We start from the raw sequence: 26,798 nt of genomic DNA, 5'->3' as shown, positions 1-26,798 counted from the left end.
TGCGTATCATAATTTGCTGTATTACTGTATCATAAATAAGCACACAAAAAAGTTTTCATATTTTCTCAAAAATGGTGCCAACATCTGTTGTTGCTGTAGCATTAAGGTGAATCATTCCAGTCCTGTTTAAGTGAGTCAGAGGTTATGAAAGTGTGACATTTACGTTTATGGGGGGAAAAATAGCCCTTTGATCACCTTATGTCCTTACCACCTCCCTATACCACCTTTCCATCTATATTGCCCAACTGTGCCTTAGACGAAAAACATATGTCATCACATATTATTTCTTCAATGGCTCTGAATCTAAATCCATGCAACATCAAAGCAATGAAACTACCAAAAAACTCATTATCGCTACAATGCTTGGTGGTGGTTATGTAAAAAGGTTGAAGTAAAAAGGATTGTTTATTGATAATCTTTGCCAATAATAACTGATCTAGATTTTGAGTTAAGATGCACTATGACAGCAGATTTCAGTGCACAGTATAAGTTAAAACCTTGCAACAATCTGTATATATGAAATGTAAGCAAACAGGGCATCAAAACTGTGGTTACAACAGTCACTGACTCAGTCACGAGGCAAGACACACTCCACATAGTGCTCCACGTACACGTCATGCTCTGCTGCAGAGAAATAAACAAAAAATAAACAGGAGAATTGTTAAAGAAGTTATTTTTTTAAATGCTGCACACTTCCAGGTCAGAGCCTGTGCCATGATTAAGCATCCTTTTTAAGTGACTATATCTCAGTTGTGACAGTTGTCAGAAAGTTATGACAGAATCAGGCAGCAAAAACAATGCACACACACAACAAACCGCAACTGTCACTATAGAAGAATGAATTTAAATCTAATACAGTCATTAGTCCTTATTGTTTGCCCAAGTGCTTAGCTCCACCTCAACAAGCAATGTCACAATAGATAATTTAAAATTTACTGGAGAGGAGAGGAGAGGAGAGGAGAGGAGCATGAAATCAGATCACTAATCTTATAATGTGACTATTCACCAAAAGTAGGCTAACAGCATGACACTCTTGCCAACTGTATAAGCAACTCTTTACATCAAAGTGAGCTTTTTTATCATGTTGCTGCAGTGGCCATATGGCGGAAAAAACATCCTAGGCACTGTCACAGTCACCTTTCGTGATAGGATAACTGCCCTCTTGTAAAACCCAAGAAATGCTCAAATGTAATGCATTTTCTTGTTTGAAACTGAAAAGAGTCAAGTAATCCACTTGATTATACACAATAATGTAATCTCTTAGATTGAACTACCTCCATAATGAATTACTGAAGCAGAAATTTGAACTTGATGGATTATCATCATCGTCTAAAGTGGCAGGAACCCACCCCCCCACCCCCCACCCCACCCCATCCCTGGTCTAAAAATCACCCTATGTGCTGCCACAGTTGCATTTCATTTACAAACAGAAAAGAGAGGCAATGTTTTATTATTCAAAGCTGTATTTGGTTTTTCAAAGAGTTGCTTTGAGGCCATCATATGTTAATATGCATATTAATCAAGTCAGCTCATATTCAGTGAGATTCTCTTAGATACACCAGCAAAGTAGCTTGATTTGTTGCTTGTCACTTTTCAGAATTAATGTCACTGAGCAAATGTGTGTAGAGTCAGTAAATCACTGACAATCATGACAAGTGGGCTGTGAGAAGAGAAGAGAAGAGAAGAGAAGAGAAGAGAAGAGAAGAGAAGAGAAGAGAAGAGAAGAGAAGAGAAGAGATCATGAATATACAGGACCTTTTAACTGGGGATAGATGTCCACTGTTTAATGTCCAAGGTATCTGATACTACCATGGTGATGGTATCAATTACAAATCAGAAGATGTGCCCTTCATCCTAGAAATATGGAGCAGTACATTTGTGAAACCATTGCTGATGCTGTCACACGTGGGCCCAGGTCATGTAGACTGGCAAGATAACCATGACAGAACACGTCAGTTGCATAACTATCACACCACATCCACATACAGTAGCATCAAGAATGGAAATCACTATGTAGCTGCTTTGTTACAATAATAATACGGGCCAACACGAGCCAACACTTAATTGAGTTAAAGGTGAATTCTTAGTGTAATGTAATGCAGTGGAGAGAAAGATGAGGTCACAACTTTTTATGTCATCAGCACTACGGATACAGTAGAGTCATGATGAGCTTAAGCCTCATATATTTCCATTTTATGAGAGGAAAAGCAAATGAAACATTTCATTCCACTGTGACTGCTATAGCCCAGGGTGCAGCATTTAAATACAAGGTTTACGTAACAGCATGTGAAACCCTGTTTCTGGCATCACAATTAGGGGGCTGCATTCAACAACATATCCAACTATCCCACTCAACTATTTACACAGCAACTAAACCAGGTGTCCAGAAGCGTTAAAGTAACACAGTGTCTGAACTTCTCTTTTAAGGTCCCTTTTTTTCATTCTTCACACAACTCTTTCCATCACTGTCCGGTGTACAGCTGAGTACAACACCAGACAGACCTTAGAGGAGTGGCTGTCCGAAAGGGTCTGCCCTCATCCCAATTTGTATGCTTCATTGCATTAAGAATACACAGACATGCACAGGAGCCAAAGTCCTGGAGTGTTATCAAGGAGGCAGTATGATGAATCTTGGAGGGGACTATGAGAACAGGCTCTTTGACCCACCTTCAAGGTGTTATCATTCTTTTGCCTTTAGACAAGTTTGGACAACACACAGATCAACACATTTAGTTTGTATTTTCTAAGCTGTACAGTAGGACAGTTTGCCCTATGTGCAAGCATGTTATTTGGAGACTGGTAAAACATTAGTATCACCAATGAGCTGTCAGTTCACAATTTTTTGAATTACATGCACTAACATTGTGTGACAGTGTTTACATTCTTCTTGTTCTTATTATTTCATATTCAGTTATATTCTTTTTATGTTCTTCCAGTACTGGTGAGTCATTACAGCAAAACACTGCCAGTACCAGAGAGGCCTGGGGAAATGTTTAGGTAAATTATTAATTAGGTAGCACCTCTCCTTAACCAACAACAGTGGATTTGAAATGCTGTTGAGCAAGGCACTATAGTACACAGTTTTTGTCTGTGCAAAACCATAAATATACAGTATAAGGCAGGGGATTGCTGCAAAACTGTCTAGATGCACAATCAATCTCCCCTAGACAAATAAATTAAAAAGAGGTTTATTGTTACAACCTTCAACAACACCAAAACAAGAAATCAACTCTGTCTTCTGCCGTCAATGCCACTGAAACTGTGACATGTTGTTGCTCTCAATGCCCAATCAAGATCAATGGCAAATTTAAGTACCAAACGTTGTAAGAACCTGTAATTGTTTTGATTCATGCACCAGTGAGCATTTCTTGATCATGTCATTTGTGTTATGGATACAGTGATTTTGGAGCTCACAGCTACACCCTGACTGATATCATATCTAGTGGTGCATGTGTTTTCATGTCACTAGTGTTTCAATATATTGAATACTAATCATCATGGAGAAGACGCATGCTATACTCGCAGTAAAAGAGGTCACTCTCAATTATACTATCATTGCTACTCAGAACAGATTAAAGGGAAAGCAATGGGAGGAAGAGAAAATACTCGATATGAATGCTGACAGTTGTATTCTGAGTAATAAAGCAGCTGGTCAGAGGTCTATGACTCCTGTCATGTTGTAATATCATGGTGGAGTGGAGGAAAACAGAGGAAATAAGACATGGATGACAAGACCAGAGTCAACAGTTTTGTTCTGCGAGCCTTGCAATAAACAGTCTCTCTGACTTATGTCACTGCTGCTACATCTTGCCTTGCATGCATTATATAGTATGCTTATAAAGTGTTAACCATGCAACGCTGGGATACATTTGTGCTACGTGGACAGTCCTCTGATGTCTTCAGGTGTTGGTTCTTCACCTTGACCCAGATGTGACAGGTTTCATATCATGGTGGTTCCTATTTACAGCACCATAGATAATGAATGGCAAAAGATGCAAGAGATGACTCTCATGGATTTTAAATTATATCTTTTTAGCCATTGATTTTTGCATTGATGCCTATTGCTATTATCCTTGATTTGCCGGGTCTCTACATTAAAATGTATATAAAAACCTAAAGAAGAAAGGAGGTGACACACTTCAGTTTAGTTTCACTATAGTTGAAATTATGTGCATATTAAGTATAGTGAGAAAGGATGCAAATATGAAGAGGAAACAGAGCGACGGTCTCCTCCGATGTGACATTTAAGGTGACTGTATTCATCTTCCATTTTATGGTAAAATTTATCACCACATCTATAAAATGCCACATCCAGTGTAATAATTGTACTGACAAAAGGCCATACAATCTCGAGTAATACTTTGTTTTATATCCATCCATATTGTGAGAGGAAGACAGTGACACAGTGGGTGGAGCAGTATTAGTACTAGTTCAAAATTTCTTTGGACTTTTTTTTTTTTTTTTTTAATTAAATGTGGTTAATGAAAATGAGGACTAAGAGGAGGGAACAGATGCAACAAAGGTTCCAGGTCTTAAACAATAAGGTCACCAAGATTCCCTTTGGTGACTTGATGTGTTTTTTTCCAGACACATGGCTGAATGCAGATTTTGGTTGTTGTCAGAATAAGTCAGGATTGCTGAATAAATATTTCTCAGTACCTGAATCTTAAGAATCATTCGGACTTATTTTCCTTCAAAATAATTGCAGAACTGTGCCATGAAGACAATCTTTTACTGTACCATGTAATCCACAACAAATTAAAAATGTATTATTTTTAATTGGCAAGCAAGATGACTAATCACAGTCATCATAAACAGTGATTATTAATAGTATTCAATATGACACAACATAACTTCTTATGCAGTGGTTCATTAAAACAAGACTGCAGATGACATGTTTCACACAACCTTTGAGATATGATGCATTCATCAATGATTTCCACATTCAACCACAAATAATACTCTGATTAACATGTCAGTCATGTTGATGGAGCAGACTGTGGAAAGAGACGATAGCTTGCTGAGCCAGACTTACTGCACAAATCAACCTGCATTGCAGACAAGAAAGATTTTTAGTATCTTCACATGTCCATTTATTTCATAGAACGATTATTTTCTCTGTTTTTTTTTTTTTTTTCAAATATGGAAAAGCAGAACAGAGTTGACAGTGAGATCTGTAAGCTTTCAGCATCAGAACCAGAAACACTTTTTCACAAGTACAACAAATGTAAATGGGTTTTCCTTGGTGTCTAGTGTCTAGAATCAATATTCAGGTGGAATTTCAAAGTAGAAAAACAAATGTTATGCATGCTCAATACGTAAATAGGTCTGATTAAAATGGATCCAGACTCAGCACAAATGATGGCAGGCATTGGATAGTGGTATCGTTTTCTTTTCAGTTTTACAGACAACAGGGCTGATAAGGAGTCTTGTCACCAAACCACAACCTGCACAATTTGTACATTTCTGTTTGTGTACATTTAAGCTGAACAAGGTATACTGTGTTAATTAGTGAGTTTCAGAGATGCTGGTAGGTGGATTATTGAACTTGAAGAGAGAGCCAGGATAGATGTTTCCCCCGATTCCAGTCAGTGCTAAGACAAGCCAGCTCTAGTTTCTTAATAAGTGTGGTATCAATCTTCTCATCAAGCTCTCTGTAACAAAGCCAATAAGTGTATTTTCCAAAAATGACCTGTGTAGTGAACCTCATGTTGTGAAATGGCACTGATTTTTTTTTTCTTTTACTTTTTCTTTCTTTTTCTAACTATCCTGACACTCAAAAATGTATGGGTGAAGTTATTCTGTTTCACAAAGGTTATTATTTCTTATCTTGCATAATGTGAAAGATGGTGGTCATCATTACAACACATTTATGTACATTTTTGCTCATTTTGCATGCCCCGAAGGTGAACACAGCCATGGCTGATAAACAATGGCAGTGTGATGGGATATACGCTGCAGCAACATGATAAAAACAAAAAGTGGGTTGATAAGTGAGGCTGATGCAGTGGGCAGTGGTGTTATGTTGTTAGCAGCTGCTCCTGGTGGGCTCCCACTTGATAAGCTTTGGTTATACACATCTTTCCAATGTGTGTGGTATTTCACTGAGGTTACAATCGCCAACACTTTGGTGCCAAAGAGGGCCTCTATATTATATTATATTATATTATATTATATTATATTATATTATATTATATTATATTATATTATATTATATTATATTATATTATATTATATTATATTATATTATATTATATTATATTATATTATATTAATTTGTAATACTGAAGCTGTGTTTGATAAAATAATTTATTTCTGTGGCTCACAGGGTCCATGAAATAACAATGCATTTAACTAAATTAAAGTTCTGATGTATCATTATATTACTCTGTGCCATTATAATATGTGGAACTGTTTCAATATATAAATCACAAACTTATAAATACAGTAATTGGATACCACAGATTAGGAAATATAAATTACGTCTTCAACGTAACATTATATTACAACATAATTATATGGTTACATAATATATATGTTAATCTAATGACAGATATACTTCATACATATAAATCAGATAATTAGACAATACTGCAGAGAGGTTGTTAGTGGAAGAATAGAGTACCACAGAGGCAGGCTGGTTGGTTGGCTGAGTCACTATTGACTCCTGATCTACAAGCAATTATCCTTTTCCAATTTTCTGACCATAATTCTCAGGTAAAAGATCTATCCTCTAATTAGTTGCTGCTTCCAGTCAAAGGCACATTATTGCAGAAGACAGAAGACAGAAACAGGGACAAAGTGGATAGATCAGACAGATAGACACAGACAGACAACTGCCAGCTGACTTATCCAATATGTCAAAAGAAAATTCTCCCAAAGCCACCTTATTAAGACTTCAGACAGAGATAGATTCAGACAGAGAACAGTCTGACCCTTTTATGTGAGTAGAAAACAGACAAACAGACAAAATAAAACAATTAGTAGAAAGGAAGTGAGAGGATGAGGAGGGAGTAGTTGGAGCAGGAGACAGAAAGAGATGAAAAAGGTAAATAGATAGGAGAGGGAGGGGGTAGCTGGGAGGGAGATTGAGAAATAGAAATCACACTTCAGGACAGAGAGCGAGCGCGTGAGCAAGAGGAAGGAGGAGAAAAAGGACAATAGCTAAAAAGGATGAGGCAGTCACAGAAAGATCCAGAGAGGAGAGGAGCAGGGGAGAACATTATATCAGATCTGAGTGCAGGAAGTCATTTAGTTAAATTTAGCCATCATTTAGAAAGCTATTCATGCCCTCTAAACAGCTCCACACCAGCAGGCAACTGGATGCCACAAAATGAATGCTAAAATCAAAATTAGGAGAAGAGGGGAGAGAGGAAAAGAGGAGAGGAGCAGGCTTGCTATGTGACACCTCTCTGTGTTCTCTGTCTTAGTCAGAGCAGTGACGTCAGCTTTTTAACAGCATTGGTGTCAAATCTGGCCTCCCTCCTGTTTCTAGCACCAGGAAAGACAGCCTGAAAGAGATTATTAGACAGTAAATGCAGATTTTTCATGTATATTTATGAGACTTTTATCCTTTTTTATCACTGCAGATTGTACAGTATGTTCATCCTACAGAGGGTGGACACTATATCAAGAACACCTGTGCAATTAAATACCTTTGTGAGGCTTTAAAAGCTCCATTCTTCCTCCCAAATATCATTTTACCCATGCTCACTACACATTGCACTTCCACTTACAGAAGAAACATCTATATCAGAGCAACAAGGTGGAAACGACGGCATTACTTATTGAACAACAGCTTACAGTGAGTAAGGAGTTAAGGGTCAAAACCTAACAATGTAGGCAACTGATGTAACTCCATATCACTGCAAGCCTTTCGTCAGTGTTCCTTGCTCATTTGTGCAGGAAAGGAAGGAAAGAAGGAAGAGCAGAGTCAAAAATAAGATCTGTTGAATCATCAAAACACATAAAAAGAATCAAATGAGAATCAGAAAAAACTGAAAAGTTGCCTGCATGGAAATTGTTTTGTTGTGCAACACACAGAAACAGGAAGTAAACAAGTAAAAAAGTAAAAAAAAAACTACAGTGAAACAGCAATAATAATAAATACATTGTTAGTGCGTGCAAAGTAACGTGCAAGGTAGAATCACCAGGCCTCTTTACCATTAGCATACAGCAGGTCCCGGGTCCTCTGTGCAGTCCACAAACTGAGTGAAAATGGGGAGAGTCTTGTCTAATTGAAGTCCCCAGAGATCAAACTAGTGCCAAATTCTTTGGAGATTTTAGAAATAAAAACATCTAAGAGGGCTCTACAGACATCTAAAGAGGCATGTGTCTCCACATGGTGCCATTTTATCAAAAACAACACAAACATAACCACCATAGGAAGTACATTAACTTTTTAATCATTCAGTTTTAACTGCAAATGGAGGTGCATCAGGTTCCTGATTAAATATTAATTAGAATATAGGGAAAACTGTAAGCTTTACCGCTCTTAATGCAGAACATTCAATACATTAAAGCCTAATGTGCCAGAGTAATGGAAAACAGCATTAGTTTTTCCATCTAGATGCCTTTTTTTTTTTTTCCCTAACTCCTCTCCTTCATAGACACACAGGAACTATACAGAATGTATATTTTCGGTGGGGCTTCTTTATGCGTTTTGTGTTAGTCATACCCCTGGTACTTTTGTCTGCCTTGTTCTGTACAATAATCCTTTACATCTTACATTTCTACTCACATTTTCAAACTAACAGCAAAGTCAAACATTTTAAATTAATAGCAAACATTGATTACAGAATTAGATTTCTCAGCTGGAAGTCACCTGTAAGTTAGTATAACGCCTCCTATGCATTTGTATACGGAACATGTTCAACCCTGTCTGCTAGATATTGTGTTTATATGTAACTAATTTGTTTTCCCAAATATTCTATGTGACAGGCTTAATTGCTGCAGTGCCTGTGCTTTTTTAGAGGGTTTGAAGTGATACAATTTGTACCACTTGAAAGACGTACGGCGGTGGTTGGGGACATAGAGAGTGTACAGAGAGCACGACTTTGACACTGAAGAGTGGGCTTCACGTCCTGATTCCTGCATGTGGTCACGTTTAGGCACCAAAAGCACTTCGGTTACAGTTAGAGAAAGATCATGGCTTCGGAAGGATGTTAATAAAGTAAACTGTTTGGTGCTTCAAGTCACTTCTGAATTTTTCAAAAATAAATTAAGTTCCCCTGTCCAGTTTGAGACAATGTTTTTATGGGTGGGTGCGCACGTGTGCACACAGAAATGCAGGTGACTCAACACCAATTCCACAGATAAACAGGTGGCAGTAATGGATTTAAAGAATGCAGGTTCCAAAACAAATATTATATTAAAAATAATCTATTTGGTAAATGTTTCTTTAAACAGTAAATATTGGTTTGTAGGCCTAAAACACGTGTTCGTTTAAAAAGAAAATTTCAGCAGGCACTTTTAATGAACACCACAATATGATCTTACCCAAGAGCTGTAAGTTCCTACAAGTATCATATTAAATGTTTATCATGCTTTAGTTGCGATGAGCGTATAATGCTGTGGCAACAAATGCAAAACATTGCCTGTAAATATTTTGCAGAATTTTTCCCTTTTTAATCTTCAGGACCATAATTAAAATTGGCCATACATGTCTCACAAAACATATTTGCTGTTGCAAGTAGGATATAAATGTGATTTCTCAGAGTTTCTATTATTTTGTCTTCCATATTTATTTCAGTGAGGCTGCACTAAAGAACACAAACACCTGTCTATATAATGCAATACACTTCAACACCACCACAAACCACATACATCCTCCAGAATAATCATACAGTTGATTCCACACCTCCTGAACACAATTTCAACACAAACTGAAAATCATAACTTCACGAAAGTAGGATTTATTACAGGGCTGTTGGATTAGACTGTATTAGTTTTAGCTAGGTGTTCCCAATAAACTGCCAGCTGTGTATATCTGCTTTTCTTCTTTAAAGATGAAAACGCTACAGTTTGCTCTGATCTTTTATACAGATTTGATTGTTACTGTAATTAAGCTGTGTATTGATAACTTATCTTCTTCCTTATTTAAACTCCTGCTGATGGGCTATCCTGTTCCTGTATGGGTGTCAGTGCATCCTGGGTACAGAACTGTGCTGTAAGCTGCTTTGGCACTAGCAGTATGCAGTGCCGTACTGCTGCAGCTGAAGCTAAGTCTTCAAGAGATAATGGCTTATTGTCTGCTTCCCCTCAACCATCAACAGATTAGAGGCATGTAGACACGCAGACTCTCCCTCTCCCTTTCTCTTCATTTCTCTCTTTCTCCCCCTGTTTTTTTTTCTCTTCTTGCCTCCACCCTCTTCACTCCCTCCATTTCTCTTATCTCATTTTTCTTCTCTATAAGCCAACTCACTCTCCTCTTACACCCACCCCACACCCTGTATCGTTTTTGAACATGTTCTCTCTCTCTTCACTGCCAGAAACACAGGAAAACTGCAGCATCAGCCTTGCACCCACCACACACTCACTTCACTCTTTCTCTCCCTCTGTCTCTCTGTCTGTGGTACCAAGCGGATAGAACATCAACAGTGGCTGATGTGGCCATCTGACATTTAGACAAATGATCTATGGAAGCAGCTGAGGAAATAGAGAGGGGAAAATGAGAGTCGAAAGGCATAGAGAATGAAAGAGAAAAAAAAATAAGAAAGAGGGGAAAAGATAGCAAGGCTGAGGTGCAGAATTGTGAAAAGGCTGGAGGAGGACACAGAGATACCGAGAAAGATAGAGAGAGGACAAACTGTGAGGAATACTGGCAGAGAAGCAAGACAGCAGCAGCACAGGAAGAGGATAAAATGGAGCGAGAAAATAAAAGGCTGGTGGAGAGGAGGAGGAACTCATGGGGAGTAGAAGTGGAGAATGACAAGACCAAGGAAAAGAAGTAGATAGAGGGTAGATGAGACTGTGACAGGAGAGTTATTTCAGTGGTCATATAGACATCTCAATGAAAATGCCAACAACCTAATCTAAGGACTCGAAAGGGCAGAGAGAGAGAGGGAGAGAGGGAGAAAGAGACACCGGACGAAAGAGGAGTGGAGAAAGCAAAGGAGTGAGGTGGAGGAAGCTAGAAAGGTATAGATGGAGAAAAGGAGGAGAGCAATAAGAGGATGAGGGGGGAGAAAAGAAAGAACATTGAGAGAAATGAGTGGCAGGGAGGGAAAGAAATGGAGCAGGGGAATGATACATAAGGCAAAACGTAGAGTAGAATCAGAGTCAAGTATGAACAGACGGGAAAACATGAGGCAGGAGAGAAAGGGCAGAGGGATGAAACAAGAGATCAGATAAGGGATGAGTGGAGAGCCAAGGAAAGAAAATGGGGTGAGAGAGAGAGAAGAGAGAAGCGGTTCCTTCTTGACATTCAAGAAGCACTACTTGAAACTCCTCATAGAAGCAACTTATTGTCTAATGTGCTGAAGATGTGCTGCAGGGACCTGATACCGTCTTTGGCAGCAAAATCTGGCAGAATTAGAACAAATCTGAGTCAAGAACATTGTTCAAAAAACCCATAAATAGTCTGAAAAACAAAGTCAGACTTGCACATGCTTTGCTTGCATTTCAGACCATGGCGGAAGACAGGCAGGCAGACAGACAGAAAAGCTGTGTTATTTAGCCATCATTTGTCAGACAGAAGTAAGCAACTGTCGTTGTTCAGATTTAATGGCCTGTAAAGGACACTGCAACATCAATTTTCATACAGCTGTGTGCGTGTGATTGAGAGAAAAAATGGGAGAACGTGTGTGTTAAAGTGTGTGTGTGTTTGTGTGTGTGTGTGTGCAGCTGATATTGCTACGGCTGGAGTCTTGGAGCCTTTTACAACCTTGCCTTTATTATTTCCTTATCACACTGCTTAAGGCCTTCCCTCCCTCCCTCCCTCCTCCTCTCTCCTTCTCCTCCCTCCACCCTCCCTTCCTCATCCTTAGCCCCCTCCCCGCTGTCTTCTTTCACTCCCCCTTACCCACTCCTCAGCATTTTTCTGTCTCTCCATCCATCTCTCTGCCTTCCCTCTGCAGCTGACACAGCAATATTGCTCAGTTTACACTCACAGATGTCAGCGTGGCATGAAAACCTCGGTGCCTGTTTTAAACCATTTTCATCTTTTCTTTTTTTTTGGACTTGAATTGATGTTTCAAATGTTTCTGTTACCCTATGTAATTTGATTTAGTTTAATACAATTGAATTTGATTTGATTTACTTTCATTTGATTCCAGTGGATTTCTGTGGATGAAATCCTATTTCCCCTAAGGATGACACAAGGAAGCATTGGTAATAAAGCACATTGTGGTCTTTAATGGAAACAAATAAAACCTAAATTTAACAAGAAACAATTTAAGAGCCATTATGTGCTAAGTAGGTTTCTTGGCCTTTGGACCCTGAAAACTCATTCCAAACCCTTTTTTCTAGTGTTTAAACACAGTACAGGGGCTTTGCTTTTCCTCCATCTATCTATCTGCGCTCTCTCTCCTCCTCCTCCTCCTCTCCTGCTCTGTCATTACAAAGGTACCTTGTAAAAGGCCTTCAACAAATCAACAATTGCCTCAGTCAGTTACGTAGCCAGCCTGTAACACAACCAATCAGCCTGCAAGTCAGTCAATCAACTTAACAACCAGTCCATTATTCAGTCAGTAAATCAAACTGACAGTCAGTCAGTCAGCCAGCCTGCTGGCCAGTTTCTCACCTCCTCTCCCACTGACTTCCCTGTAAGGCTGTACTGCAGTGGCACGCTACACCATTGGACATTTGCTCTTATGATGTTGGATCCCACAAGATTACAACTATTAACACCCTCCCGGTTTCTCCTCTCCCTCTCTCCCGATCTCTTTTTCAGCCTCCCTTCCTCTGTCTTCCTCGCTTTGCGCACCACGGGACAATTTTTTTGCGGTGTCCTCACGATGTAGGTTCAACACTGCTAGCGACCATTACCGATCATTAAAAATGGATAGAATAAGAACGATGCTACTGGAGCAATGATAGCCTGTGGCTAATGCATTTATACCCAGATGTACACACACATGCTCAACTGAAAATGAATAAACACAAGTGCGCACACAAATATGCTGGTTACTAATGCGGACATGCATAGAAATGTTCCAGATCCACGCATGAAAGTGTAGACACACACACAAACACACAAGATCCCAACAATAAACAACCCCTCACTGACAGCCACATATTTTTTATGCTTGTGCGCAGTGCTCATCTGCACACACAAACTTCCAGACTTTATGGAAATCCAGTTTAAATTCTTTCAGATGGACAAACTCATACAAGCAAATACGCCCACTCATGCAGACTTTTATTAACAAGCAAACACCAATACACATACATAAACAAATTCAAAACTACCACATTCACTTTCAACTTGCAGCATTACATTAATATGACACACAGCTTGTACAGCTTTCGCATGGCTGCAGTCAGAAAAGCTGTGTACACACACACACACACACACACGGTGCCTAGACACCGTGGCACACACATACTTTTAGCTTACGCATGGACATTTACACACAAAAGGGCACTCAAGCACAAAAATAATCCGGTCACTGTTCCCCCTTACACACACAGATCTAACCCTAACCCTAAGCATTTTTCTCTTTAAGGCCAAGACAAACACCCACACTTGCAGACTGTTTATTCTTAAAAATGATTCATCTTCTGCAGACTTCTTAACTTTTTACAGACACAGGGATAAAACAACATTTTGAAGAGTAGTGAACCCGTAAATGTGAGCGACAGCTGCATTAAAACACTGGAATGTTCAGCTGATAAGTGGAGTACAGATAATTTGACTAAAAACACAAGGAAAGACAGAGGGAGATGGGAGATGGGAGGGGGTTGTCAGTGAGAGTGGAACACAGAGACAGAAACTCCAATAAACAATCTGAACCCTTTCCCAACCTGGAGAGTAATTATTACTGTGGCTCTATGTATTTCTTTCAGTGTGTGTGTGTGTGTGTGTGTGTGTGTGTGTCTCACTGTCTCGCTCTCTCCCTAAAAATCACATTAATGGATGAAAGTAGCTTCTGCTGCTGCTGACTCGTTGCTTTGAAATGGAAATTTAACTCATTGGCTCCATATGTAGAGCGCACATACACACACACTCATACAGTACAAGACACAGACACACACATATACACCACACACATGTACAGAGCGTAGGTGTGCCGTAACAGTGTCTCATACACACACACACATACACACACACACACACAAAAAAAACACACGCACAGACTATGCCCTTAAACCATGGAACTAAGCGAGAGAAAAACTGAAATAACACTAATGTAACATTAACAGACACATTAGCCTGCTTAATGTTAGCCCGCTAGCCAGCCATTAGCCTACAGCTTATAGAAAATGCCATGCTAACAGAGAGGCGAAGTGGAAATAACAAAACAGCAAAAGTGCTACATTAACACACACATTAGCTGCTATATTCAGCAAACAGCAGCAACATACCAACAGATACATAGGTTTAAAGCCGCAGGATGACACAGTAGACGGACGCTATCGTTCAGCTGTATACAGGATCTGTCTTCAAGCTAAAAAATCTTCAACTTATTAAGTGTCCTTCAGCAAAACACTGAATCCTTACTGGTCCTACACGCTGATCCTGCATGCTCATCAAAAACTGATTTTCCATACCTGGATCTGTAATTACCATATTACTTTTATCTGTGTTATTTTAACTCGCTAGCCTTGGGATACCCCATAGTAAAGAACAGTTTTTACATTCAGACCGACAATGGCACCACATCAAAAAAAAAAAAAAAAAAAACTCAAGAGAGCAATGTGCTGATGTAGGGAAGCCACCGCTACTGAGGGCACCAGCAAAAAAAAAAAAAAAAAATCAACCAAATGTTTAAAACAGAGGTAGTACTGAATTTTTAACATCCGAGCTACGCTGAATCATCACTGTTGCTGAATCGGTAGCCTTTAGCTGTGGAGCCCATCACTGGTGACTGAGATCACCGTCATCATCTCAGCCATAATATACAGTGCGCTATACTTCCAGGTTAAAAGCATGTGATAACTCTGAAAAGAGGCAGCTGCTGAGCTATTAACCTCTCAAAACAGTTCCTGTATAGGCCTAGTTTTCTGAACTGAATGAAGCAGTAAACAACAATTAGCACAGAACAAAAACATTATAATTAGGGTGACAGGAATTCTTTCTAATGTACATACTGAAGTGCATTTAAATGTGATGTGATTGCTTAGGTTAGAAAAAAAAAAAAAAACGAACATGAAATTCTTTCAGCTGAATTAACCAAAATTAATCAGATCAGGAAAGTAACTGTAATTGTAATTTGTAATTTGCACCTCAACTATAAAACCTTTCCTCAAAGGAGTATAGCACTGCACTTTGCCTATTTCTGACAAGCTTCAAACTTGACTTCAGTTAGTATTTCTTATTTGAGCAATACACTCAAAAATGTAGCCTCTACCAAATACCATAGTTCTATAATTAAATGGGTGCACATGAACTGTATATAGGTAATGACAACAAGTCAAAGCAATGTTTGGATTCTGAGTACCAAAAAAGGCAGAGCCCACCAATCAACTGGTGCTGACGAATACCACAGTACAAAAAATCTTTCGTGTTAACAGACAAATGCGGATGAACAAATTCAGTCTTCTGACAAATAGCAGGTGAGGTATGACATCTGAAATTTCACCAAAATAGACTAGACCCCAATTTTATGCATACATGGAGCGGTCAATGTGCAGCAACGCTTCTTGAACCCACTACGCCACTACCAGAATGCATTGCACGGCTGTTAACATAGCAAACGAACAGAAAGCAGCAGAAATTATGTACTTCACTGGAATTGGTAAAAAAAAAATGTAGTGTAGCTGTTGATGTTCTGAATAATTTTTCAAATTAAATTTGGATATTGGTTTTCATGCATGTCTTGTAGCCACACCGACCGATCTTTCATTATGAACTCCAGTTGAGAGGTTCATTTCATGCTTATTTTTAGGGCTGGCTGCCTGAGTAATCCTATGTTATGAAATAACCCTCAGCTCCCACCACAGCGAGGCATCAGCACTACAAGGTACAGAAAAACAGCAACAAACTGCTGTTCCAAAATGGCTGCATTAAATGATCTATATCAGCCAAATGCAAAGTTTCAAGTCATGATATAAATTAGAATGCTTGGTCCAGCACACAGCTCATCAGATAGGTATTTGGTGTTTTAATACCTTTAATATCTTTATTCAGGTACTGGATGTATGCAGACAAAGCCAACATTTTAAAAATTGTGTCTCTGTCAGTTGGGTTTAAAGGTTTCAGAAAAAAAAAACACATTAACATGGTGGTTCAGAAAAAGAGCCTGACAACTAAAGCAGACATGGCATTTACCCATGCATACTAATGGTTGGTAAAACAATTGGACCAGCTATGCAACAGCACTTTTATGATGTCCATAATTTCAAGCTTTGTCATGCTATTTCATATGATATACACATGCTCTTTTATTTCCTTTTTTCACACTGTCCTCTCTGATTTTTAATGACAGATGGATGTAAGATTCTGCAGTGTGTGATGCAGTATTTACAGCAAGCATGAAATATTTGAGTCCAGTCATTAATATCAACAGATTTTAGAGCCCTGTTTGCCTCTGGCTTCGGGTCAGCTCAGTGGATTTCCCTCCATATCTGAGGTATAAATTCAGGGCGGACAGGGTTATGATGTCATTACTTAATGCCAGACATTACTAGCCGAGCAGCACAAGATGGAAAAGTCATTCCTGATTAATCACGTCTGCTGGGGAATACATTTTCATTTTCTCCTTCGCTTTGTCTCTCAGTGCATAGCAGCTCCTCTGCTTCCTCCCTGTCTCAATCTGTCTTGAATACACTTGTTCTGATCTCTGCCTCTATCTCAGTCTCTCTCTTTCTCTCTCTCTCTTCACACATTTTTTTCGTCTTTCCCCCCCTGTGTCTCTCTCACTGCCCTCTCCCCCTGCATTAGTCTACTGTATGTAGGCCATGGCTCTTTTAAAAGTTCTGTCATTTGAACACTATAAAGATAGATTACTCGCTCATTTTCAAGCCAGCATGGAGGGCAAAAAAAGCCCTTTTTCTTTCCAGCATCACAAGCATAATGACCCATGTATACATACTTTGTGTGTTCCCTGATAGTTAACTCTATTCTGTCGCACCGTTTCACTTCAAGTCTTCTGCATGTATATCAATATATCTATATTTGAATTTCAAAGCTTGAGAGAATGAAAAACGAAGGGTTCGTGGCTTCCAAGATTCATTATAACTCTCTGCTGCTCCCTCTCTGTGTCTCTTTCTCTCTTACACACACATTCACACTCTACCTCTTTGCTCTCCAGTGAACTGTGTACTCTGCAGTAGTTAACTGTATTGAAGTGTGTGTGTATTCTCTGGTCTCACTGGACAACTAGAAGGACCCTCAAGTACCTGAAAATCATCAGTACTCAATGACGCTCTTTCTGTTACAGGTCACACACACACACACACACACACACACACACATACACACGGTCTTCCTTGCTTTTTTTGTTTGAACTGTGTGCGGTCTTCAGTGTGACTGAGAGGAAAACTGAGAAAAAATCTCTGTCCTTGTCTTGGTGTGTCTGTGTGTGTGCTTTTTACTATGTCTCTCCAACGTAGAGGTGAAAGTTATAAGTGCTCCCATGCTTCTCATACACAGGAAGCAGAAAGTTAAAACACAAAGCACACAGATACACACACACAACAGACACACAGCTGAATTTAAAGCAAGCTACAAAGAAATGTATCATTACAGACAGAGAGACGCAGAGACAGCCACAAACCAACACATGTTTCTGCATATGCATAGAACTTGCACTGCACTTGAGAGAATCTGGACAAATCAGAGGATTTGGTGAGTGATTATCAAAACCAAACTGAGATTGTCAACTTTACTTTTTTTAAAAACAAATAATAATCCTTTAATTCACTGGGGTTGTGTGTCTTGTTTTTAGATGAAAAACAACACCTATGTTGAATAGGTAAGCTACAATTCAGTAAATTCAGGAACACTTTACTGTAAGTTGCACATTTAATATTGATGAAAACAATACAAACATTTAATAAAAGGTTTATAACACACTATAATGTAGTTGTAAGCAGATATAGAGACATGTTTAGGTACAAAAATTTAAATGTACAAAAATTATAACAAAGATATATTTTATATAACTACAACTCTTACATTTATTGTCTGTTTATACAGCAGTCTCCACTTACGGGTGCCCACCAGAGGAGTTATATTTGCTGACAGATACATCAATAAACATTAACATCTGCTTATAACTACATTACAGTGTACTATAAATGCATGTATATCATGTTTACAACCTGTTTATAAATTCTAAATAGGATAACTTATTATACTCTATTCTTCTAAATTCTTCAAAAATATACGTGGTGAATTATAAACATAATATCTTCCTATTTATCTATTCCCAGAGCTTTCCTTTGTGTCCGACAGCCCTGCTCAGCGAATGTAACAAGCTCAGGTGGCATCACATGACCTAAGCACAGGACCTCAGTCATGTGATAACAGGTGGTTATATATTTCATTCACTGACGAATGCCATTGGATCCAGTCAAAAGCTTTTGCAATGACTAAGTAAGTGAACCTTGTATTAAGCATACAGTGAAGGTGTCCCCAAGGTCAAGAATGAGTCTCCAAGCTCAAGTCTGGTAAAATATTTTTTGATCTGACATGCACATTATCTATTTCTTTCACATTTTATTGCACTATTTAAAGTTGTCTTCCCCCTGCTTATATTTTATGGCACATTTCACACTTCTATACATCTCATTCCCTCTGTTTTGTAGACCCACAGTGAATTTGGATGGGGCAGATAGCTCTGTTTTAATTAGCTATCGTCTCATCCACGAGAACTCTGTGTGTGTGTGTGTGTGTGTGTGTGTGTGTGCGTGCGCACGTGTGCGTGAGAGAGATTTTCAGTTTGTGTGTTTCCCATGTGTGTGTGTTATTAGTATGCCAGGCAGGGGGACAGACAGCTAGTTCCAATATCTTGTTGTTTGGCATTGATTCAATGTCAGCTAATTGCCACCGTGTGCATGCACTTGTGTGTGTGTGTGAGTGTGTGAGTATGCATACTGGTCTAAATGTCCTCATAAGGATAAAAACATTAAAAAGCTTTAGAAAGAGACATTTAAATCAGTCTTAACTTTGAAAAGAGAATCAAAATAAGTCATTGTAATGTCCTATGTGTCTGTGTCTGCGTTCGTGCGTGTGTTTATTTCTCTAAGTGTATAAATGAGTGTGCGCATGAGTGATTAATCAAGTGCTTCATAGTCCCAGTGGGAGACTAAAATGAAGTTCTCAGACATGTTATTCTCATCTGTGTGTGTGTGTGTGTGTGTGTGTGTGTGTGTGCGTGTCTGATTGAAGTCACTTTTGGGGACAAATTTCAGACTAAAGACTAGTTAATTGGTTAAGGACAGGCTAAGAGTGGTTAGGTTCTCCAGGAAATGAATCAAGTCTATGTAATTCCCCTAAAAGTGACTAAAGTATGCGTGTCTTTTGTACTGTCCTTAGTAGAGTGTAGTTAACAACACACTGTTTATATGAACAGTAGCTGGGTTTTATGGGAATCATCATCACAGTTGGATGTTTGGACATTTCTTGGCTGAAACAACCTGTTGATGAATGGGTTGAATTAGTTTTTGTTTTTTTCTCTCTGTCTGAGATTTGATAAAAAGCCGAGTTTGGCAACTCAGTGTTTGTAAATATTGTAAATAATGGAGTAGGGCAGACCACAGAAATCTTTTTTTGTTTATATTGTTATATGGGTATCCATATAACGTTCGCATACAAATTTTTCACAATTAGCACACTTTTATGTATCATTATGAATTAACTAATGTCTCCCAATCCAAGACTTTTCAATGAAATCCTATTTGTGTAGGCTATTTAATTAGGAACTAGTTCCTTTACTTACAGGGTATACTTGTTGGTTGAGTTAAAAATTATTAAGATGTCAGGCAAAATTGTTCAGCTCAGCTTGTACTTACTACATGTGATACTTACAAAAATAGTTTTTGTGGTGATTATCAAAGGAATGTCTAATATCAATGTCAAAGTAAGAGCAGGAGGATCCCAATTCAGTGACGAGGAATGGATTTAGATTTTGGCAAGCTTTTTATTAAATTATTGTTAAATCATGAAAAATAATCACTAGCATCCTAAAAACTTTAGTTCTTTAATATTTAATTTGCACTTCTGTTCATGTCTTAAGATACCTGACTTCTTATAACAATTTTAAGTGACATTTCCAGACAATCAATAATTAGTTGTGTGTTGGAATTTAAAATGCGACATCACATTTAAAAGGCTGACAACCATCTGGGGTTTGAGGTTTGATGAAAATAAATTATTGCCACCCTCCGTCTGTCTTTCCAGATGTCTGTCTGCCCTTTAATTTTCTCTTATACTCTGTCTCTGTGTGTTTAGCTCTTCAACCGCTAAAAATAGCTGCTGGTCTATTGCACATCACAGAGTAATAATGTGACACTAAAAGGCTTTACGTGTGGCCATTATCATGGTCTCATTAGTGTTGGATTAAACAGGTAAATTACGTGTTACATGTTCAACATTTTTTTTTTTTTTTTTTTTTTAAACTGGGAGTAATAATAGAAGCAGCCACTGTAAAACTGCTGACAATGGGTAAAAAGTGAAAAACACACACACAAACGTGCACACATACTGAAGTGAAAGATAAATTGCAGGTGATAAGACGCAGTTGCTTCCATCATAAAAAGCTTAAACGCACCATCATCATATTCATGAGCGGGCACAATTCTCCAGCAATCACATTTTCATTCAAATCTTTTTATTTCCAGGTTGACAGTCAGCGTGTATGGCGATGGAACACAGATAAAGATAACAACAAAACACACACAGACGCAAAATAAAAATGGACAGTATAAAACGTCCAGAGGTAGATCAGTGATGAGGGAAAGGCATGCACACACACAAACAATTACTAGGAATTTTAAAACAGCTAGAAACTATATTCCTCTTAATCACAGAGGGGAAAGACCTGACAGATGTGTGCATGTGTGTGAGAGGGGGGGGGGGGGGGGGGTTGAGAGGGAAATACAGAAGGACAGGCATTGAGACAGAGAGGGAGGAGAAGTGCACACAGAGAAGCTATTGATAAACAGAGTAACAGTAACGGTCCCACCAAACGAGGGGAATGTTAATGCGTTCGTTTCTATCCATCTATCAATCTATCTATCTACAGCATGAGCAGCCTCCATGGTGACGAAAGCCCCATCAACACAGACCTGCTGGGCTGCTGACAAATAACACCAATTCCGTGTCATACCATCAGACTCTCCACAACCTTTGAGACAACTGTTCCTCTGTGAGTGTGACTCCACAAAATCATGTTTCACCATGAGCATCCTTCCTCTCCACTTGCCCTCCAGATGAAATTTCACCCCATCCCTGCCTGTGTGTCTGCGTCCCAGTCTCTCTCTGCTCATTTTGTTTACTTTAACACAGGATTTTAAGTTAGTCGCCAAGACAAGATTTGGTGTCTACACTTGGGACGAACCACTTGGAATTTTGGTTCATTCATATTGATAAAAAAAAATATCTGCACAGCATGGAGGCCCAAAACTGAGCTTGCCTGCACTGTTCCTCAGATGTGATATTGTGTCCAAGTTGGGCACTGCACTCTGTTTCTCTCTCTCTCTCTCTCTCTCACACACACACACACACACACACTAAGCCCCAGTGCGTGCATATATGCTAGCTCTAATTCTCCCATTTACACTCACGGTATCTGAAACACGCACGCACAGAAGGACACACACAACCAGAGCTGCGAAGCTGCGCACACACACACACACGCACATCCGCAACTCTCTAACACAAACGTACACACACACACACACACACACACACACACACACACACACCAACGATGTCCGCAGCAACAAAACGGCACGAATTAACCACCTTTCCTTATTCTCGAGTGTGCGCACAGACGCAGACAGACCGACCTGCGAATATTCTGACACACACACACACACACACACACACACACACACACACACACACGCACATGCCGGCATGCAAACGCGCGGGCACGCACACAGAAACGCAGACAAATCGAAAACCTCCCAAACTCACCCTTGGACGAGGAGAAATCCCCGAAGACAAGCCCCAGCAGGAGGAGAAGCGGGAGGTCGCGTCTCAGCCTGCCCGTTTTCTTCACATGCAGCCTCCTCCTCATCAGCAGCATCTCCGGCACTCCCAAATCCGTCATTTTGCTGTTAAATAAATCCAAGCTGGCTTAATTTTAAAGCCTTCTCCCCACCTTGCCGCTCTGCTTGGCTGAAGGAAGCGGAGGGGGGTAAAAGAGGACGGCCGCCCCCCTCCTCCTTTTTCTTTCGTTTTTAATATAAAAAACAAACAAAACAAAAAAAAAAACAAAAAAATATATATATTACACCCGAGGATCAATCACGAATATCCCACACACACATGTCCATGTTAACGTTTGGACAGGACAACCGGTGACGGGTTGGCGGTCTGAGATCGGGCAACACGCCGCTGGTGTGAGCTGTCATAGCAGAGACCGGTGGACCGGAGGAGAGAGACAGAGAGACGAGGAGATTCAGTGAAGGAGAGGAGCGAGATGGTCCGTAGGTCCGCACAGCACGGCGAGCGAGCGACGACTGAGAGAGGGAGAGGGAGAGAGAGGGAGCGAGAGCATGGGAGAGAGAGGCAGACGCGAGGAGAGGAAGAGAGGTTACTCGGGGAAGTAAAAGACCGGGAGGGAAAGTGGAGGATAGTGGAGGAGGAAGGAAGGAAGGAAGGAAGGAAGGAAGGAAGGAAGGAAATCGAAGAGGGGAAGAAAGTGAGCGGGAGGGAGGAAAAGAGGGAGGGAGAAGGGAAGAAGGGGTGAGAGGAGAGAGGGGAAGAAAAGAGGGGGGTTTGACGGGGGATCAAGTAAGGAAAATGAAGGAGAGGAAAGAAACAGATTCAAGAAAGACAGACGGGGGGGGGGGGAAAGGAGCAATTTCATGAAAAAGAGAGGGAGAAAAAATCCATAACAAGGAGATAGGGAGGAGATAAGACCAATGTCAGGGAAGACAGGGAGAAGTGATAGATGAAATAAAAGAGGCAGGAAGAAAGAAAAAAGAGGGAGGGGGTCAGAGGAGAGAGAGAAGGAAAGAGGTTGTGATTTCAGTAAAGAGGTGGAAAGGGAGGGAAGAGTGACAGAGGTAAGGGAAGGCGGCAGGAAGGGAGGAAGGGAGGAAGGAAGGAAGGAAGGGAGGAATAGTTATCAGGAAAGAAAAAATAGGGAGAAAAGTAAAGGAGGATGAAAAGAAAGAGGGATGAGAGCAGAGGAGGAAAAAGGAAAAGGAGGAAAAAGCATTTCAGGAAAGACAACAAGAGGGGGAAGGAGGGACAGGGATGGAAAAGAGGGAGAGGAGACAGCCAGCGAGAGAATACGAAAGGAGGAGGAGGAGGAAAGGACAGAGGAAGGAGGAGAACTAGGATTCAGAAAAGAGAGAAAAGGAGAGGAGGGGTTCACAAGAGAGAGAGAGATAGAGGGAAAGAGAGAGTGAAGAAGTTGGAGGATTGAAGAAAGAAGGAGAAAAGGAAGGAAGAGAGGGAGTCATACAGCAATGGAGGGGAAGAGGAGACATGGGACCTAAGGGAGAAAACAATGAGTGGAGACAAAATGAAATGAAAGAAGGGAGGGGAAAGGATGGAAAAAAGAGGAAACTAAGGAAATAGCGGTGGGTTGAGAGAGAGAGAGAAGAACAAACAAAAATGAGAAAAGAACTGGAAGGAAAAAGGCAGGAAACACACACACACACACACACACACACACACACACACACAATGACTGGCAGGAGGTAGAGCAGGAGGAGATGATGATTTTTTTTCTTGTGTGTTTAACATCATGTGACCCCAAATAAAGTGTTCCAGGAAAGTACTTGAAAGTAGTTGTGTACATATGTGTGTCTGTGTGCGCACCCCAAACGGAGCCACGAGCCAGTTATTGATCCCCCGTCCCTGGTGAAATGTGCAGAGGATCCCGCTAACAAGATTACAACACTACAAACACAACGTGGAGACTTAGCCCGCTGAGCCACCAAGACGACCAGCAGCAGCAAGATTTAGAGGCAAATGCAAATTACATGTCACTCTAAATTTGGCCCATTACAGTATTTCACAGCAGGTGTCACCCATTACTTTCAACTCATGAAAATAAAAGCCAGCAAGTGGGTGGCCAAAGTACAGACTTTGAAAACTGACGTAGCTTTTGTTATATCCCCTGCAGTTTTCAGAGAGATTTTTTCAGAGTTTAGATGCGGATTTACCACCTGTTGCCATCTTGGCAGTTACTGGAGCCAATCAAGCACACTTATAAATGGGGACACATACATGTGTCTACTGAGAAAGATTTTTTGTAGACAGATCTTATTTGTTGTATGTATAAATCAGAATCATCAGCTAACATTCATACTAGTAGCTGTTACAACATGGAAAAATCACTGTATTTGAACTAATCCTCATTTTGCTTCAGACCCCTAAAAAGCCCCCTTGGGTCCTACGACCACATGTTACAGGATTTATAGGGTACAGCAGCCTGTTTTTGCTTTAAATAGTTTTTATAATAGATTTGTTGCTAATCTCCTGCCATGTTAATCCACACTGAATTTGTTCTACTTGGAAACCTCCGTCCTTCATATACATATAGGTAACCATCTCAATTTTAATATCACAGCCTGTGTGTGTGTGTGTGTGTGTGTGTGTGTGTGTGTGTGTGTGTGTGTGTGTGTGTGATTGAGAGAAAGAGAGCAAGAGAAAGAGAGAGAGAGAGAGAGAGAGAGAGAGAGAGAGAGAAAGCCACATGGGTTTTTACAGTATGTGTCATGTGTGTTTCAGCGAGTGGCTGTGTGTGTGTGTGTGTGTGTGTGTGTGTGTGTGTGTGTGTGTGTCTTTGTGTGTTTGTGTTTGTGTTTGTGTTTGTGTGTGTGTGTGTGTGTGTGGGTTGAGCCATTTCACAGCATTACTGTGAGTCATCCATCAAGCTGGTAGCTCTCTGTGCATTGGACTAGGTTAGTCATTTTATATATATTTATAAAAACATTTTTTACATCTACTGGTGGGAGTCTTCATTCAGCATACACTCCTAAAAAGATTGTCGTTTTTAACCGACAAGAGAGTCGTTTTTCACAACACACATCTGCTGCTGCAGAGACAGGCTGGGACAGACACACAGATAAATGCATATAGATAGATACTGTATGGATAGATTCGATTATATGAGATAGGATTAGATTAGATTAGATTAGATCAAATCAGATTAGATCGGATTAGACAGAAAGACAGATTGACTGATTGATTGATTGATTCTAAAAACATTATTCATCCAAACACAATCTGTGAACCAGCCAGACACTAACAGAGAGAATCCATTCAGCACCATGGATAGCTCCTTTCTACAGCTCTGTGTAGTAAGGCTGCCATCTACTGGTCAAAGATGCAGGAGAAGGACAACTTTTAAAAGAGGGAAAAAGAACAACAGAGACTAAGCTGAACTTCAAGTTCACATTGCAGAACAGAATGAATCAGAATAAAATATAATTAAAAATCGTTCCTCTGTGGAGTCAGTTATGTGCATCCTGTTTTTTTCTAAAGGCATCGCTACGTGAGTAAATTTGAATACACCGGCCTCGAGATTATTGTTGAGAAATGTTCCCACACGGGCATGAAGCTCAACTGAGCAACATTTGGCAGAGAGGATCATCTGTGGCACAAACAACAGTGATCTCTGAGGTTTCACTGGACTGGGAGCAGCTCAGTAATAGCAACTTGTCCACATTCACATTCATAGCGGAAATCACAAGTACAGCAAACGCAGCTCACGCAGGTATTCAGAAGCAGCTTGGGTTTATACTGTAGCTTGGGGCTGGGCTCTGATGTATGTACCATCTTAAGAACACCTCTCAAGCAGTGTAACGGAGGCGTTCCATTGAATAAAAGCTATAATACCCTTGAGGTTGGTCTTTCCTGTAATTATGTGGTTACAACACAATAATGTGGTTAGACATGCGGTGCAGCCAAAAGCAGTTGTACTACAGTGTCAGCTGGAAGAAACACATGTTGGTAGCGAAAAAATGACAAAATATGAAGTCAGTAACCAAGGAAACCATAAACAGTTCTCTAGATTCATATATGCACTAAGAACTAATGAAATCATCCAGGGTCTTGTAGAGTTTCTGCATGTGAAAAGACAACGGAGAAGAAAAGGGCATGTTCTCATTCGCTCTGTGTTGCAAGGAACTGCTAACCTTAAAGCAGAGAGTGTGGATGAATAATATATTACAAACCAATGTCTGCACTGACATTAATTGAAAATAGAAGAAAAGGTATTTCCTATCACTTCAGATATATTTGTTTGTTTTGTTTGTTTTTGACCTCATTATCCAAACACTGAGAGTACATTCAGATCTGAACTGCATTCTTCTTTCATGACTGTCATTAGAAAAAACAGATTGGTTGCTTTGATAATTGTGTTTGCAACCTTTTCACAAGATGTGTGTCATTTTTTTCTAAATGTGCATTCATCTTTTTAAAAGACTGAACCTCAAGATTATACGAAGCAAGTTTAATACTAGATATATGACATAAGTAAATGTTCTCTATACAACATTACAGG

The 26,798-nt window shown here is 39.8% G+C and overlaps 1 protein-coding gene across 1 annotated transcript in view; it reads right to left on the bottom strand.

Annotated features, from left to right (window-relative positions):
* Nucleotides 1–22,427, bottom strand: part of LOC139627768 (CUB and sushi domain-containing protein 1-like) — a 400,363-nt gene extending 377,936 nt beyond the window's left edge. Inside the window, exon 1 of the mRNA XM_071488859.1 lies at nucleotides 22,247–22,427. Coding sequence (XP_071344960.1) covers nucleotides 22,247–22,382 — 136 coding nt within the window. The 5' untranslated portion in view covers nucleotides 22,383–22,427. The remainder of the gene's footprint in view (nucleotides 1–22,246) is intronic.
* Between the last annotated feature and the right edge of the window lie 4,371 nt (nucleotides 22,428–26,798).

This window comes from Trachinotus anak, unplaced genomic scaffold, assembly GCF_046630095.1.
Source record: "Trachinotus anak isolate AG129_WGS33_773 ecotype Australia unplaced genomic scaffold, CSIRO_AGI_Tana_v1 ptg000011l, whole genome shotgun sequence".
NCBI lineage: Eukaryota > Metazoa > Chordata > Actinopteri > Carangiformes > Carangidae > Trachinotus > Trachinotus anak.
Note: the sequence above shows the minus strand (reverse complement) of the source record. Positions and strands in the feature narration are given on the sequence as shown.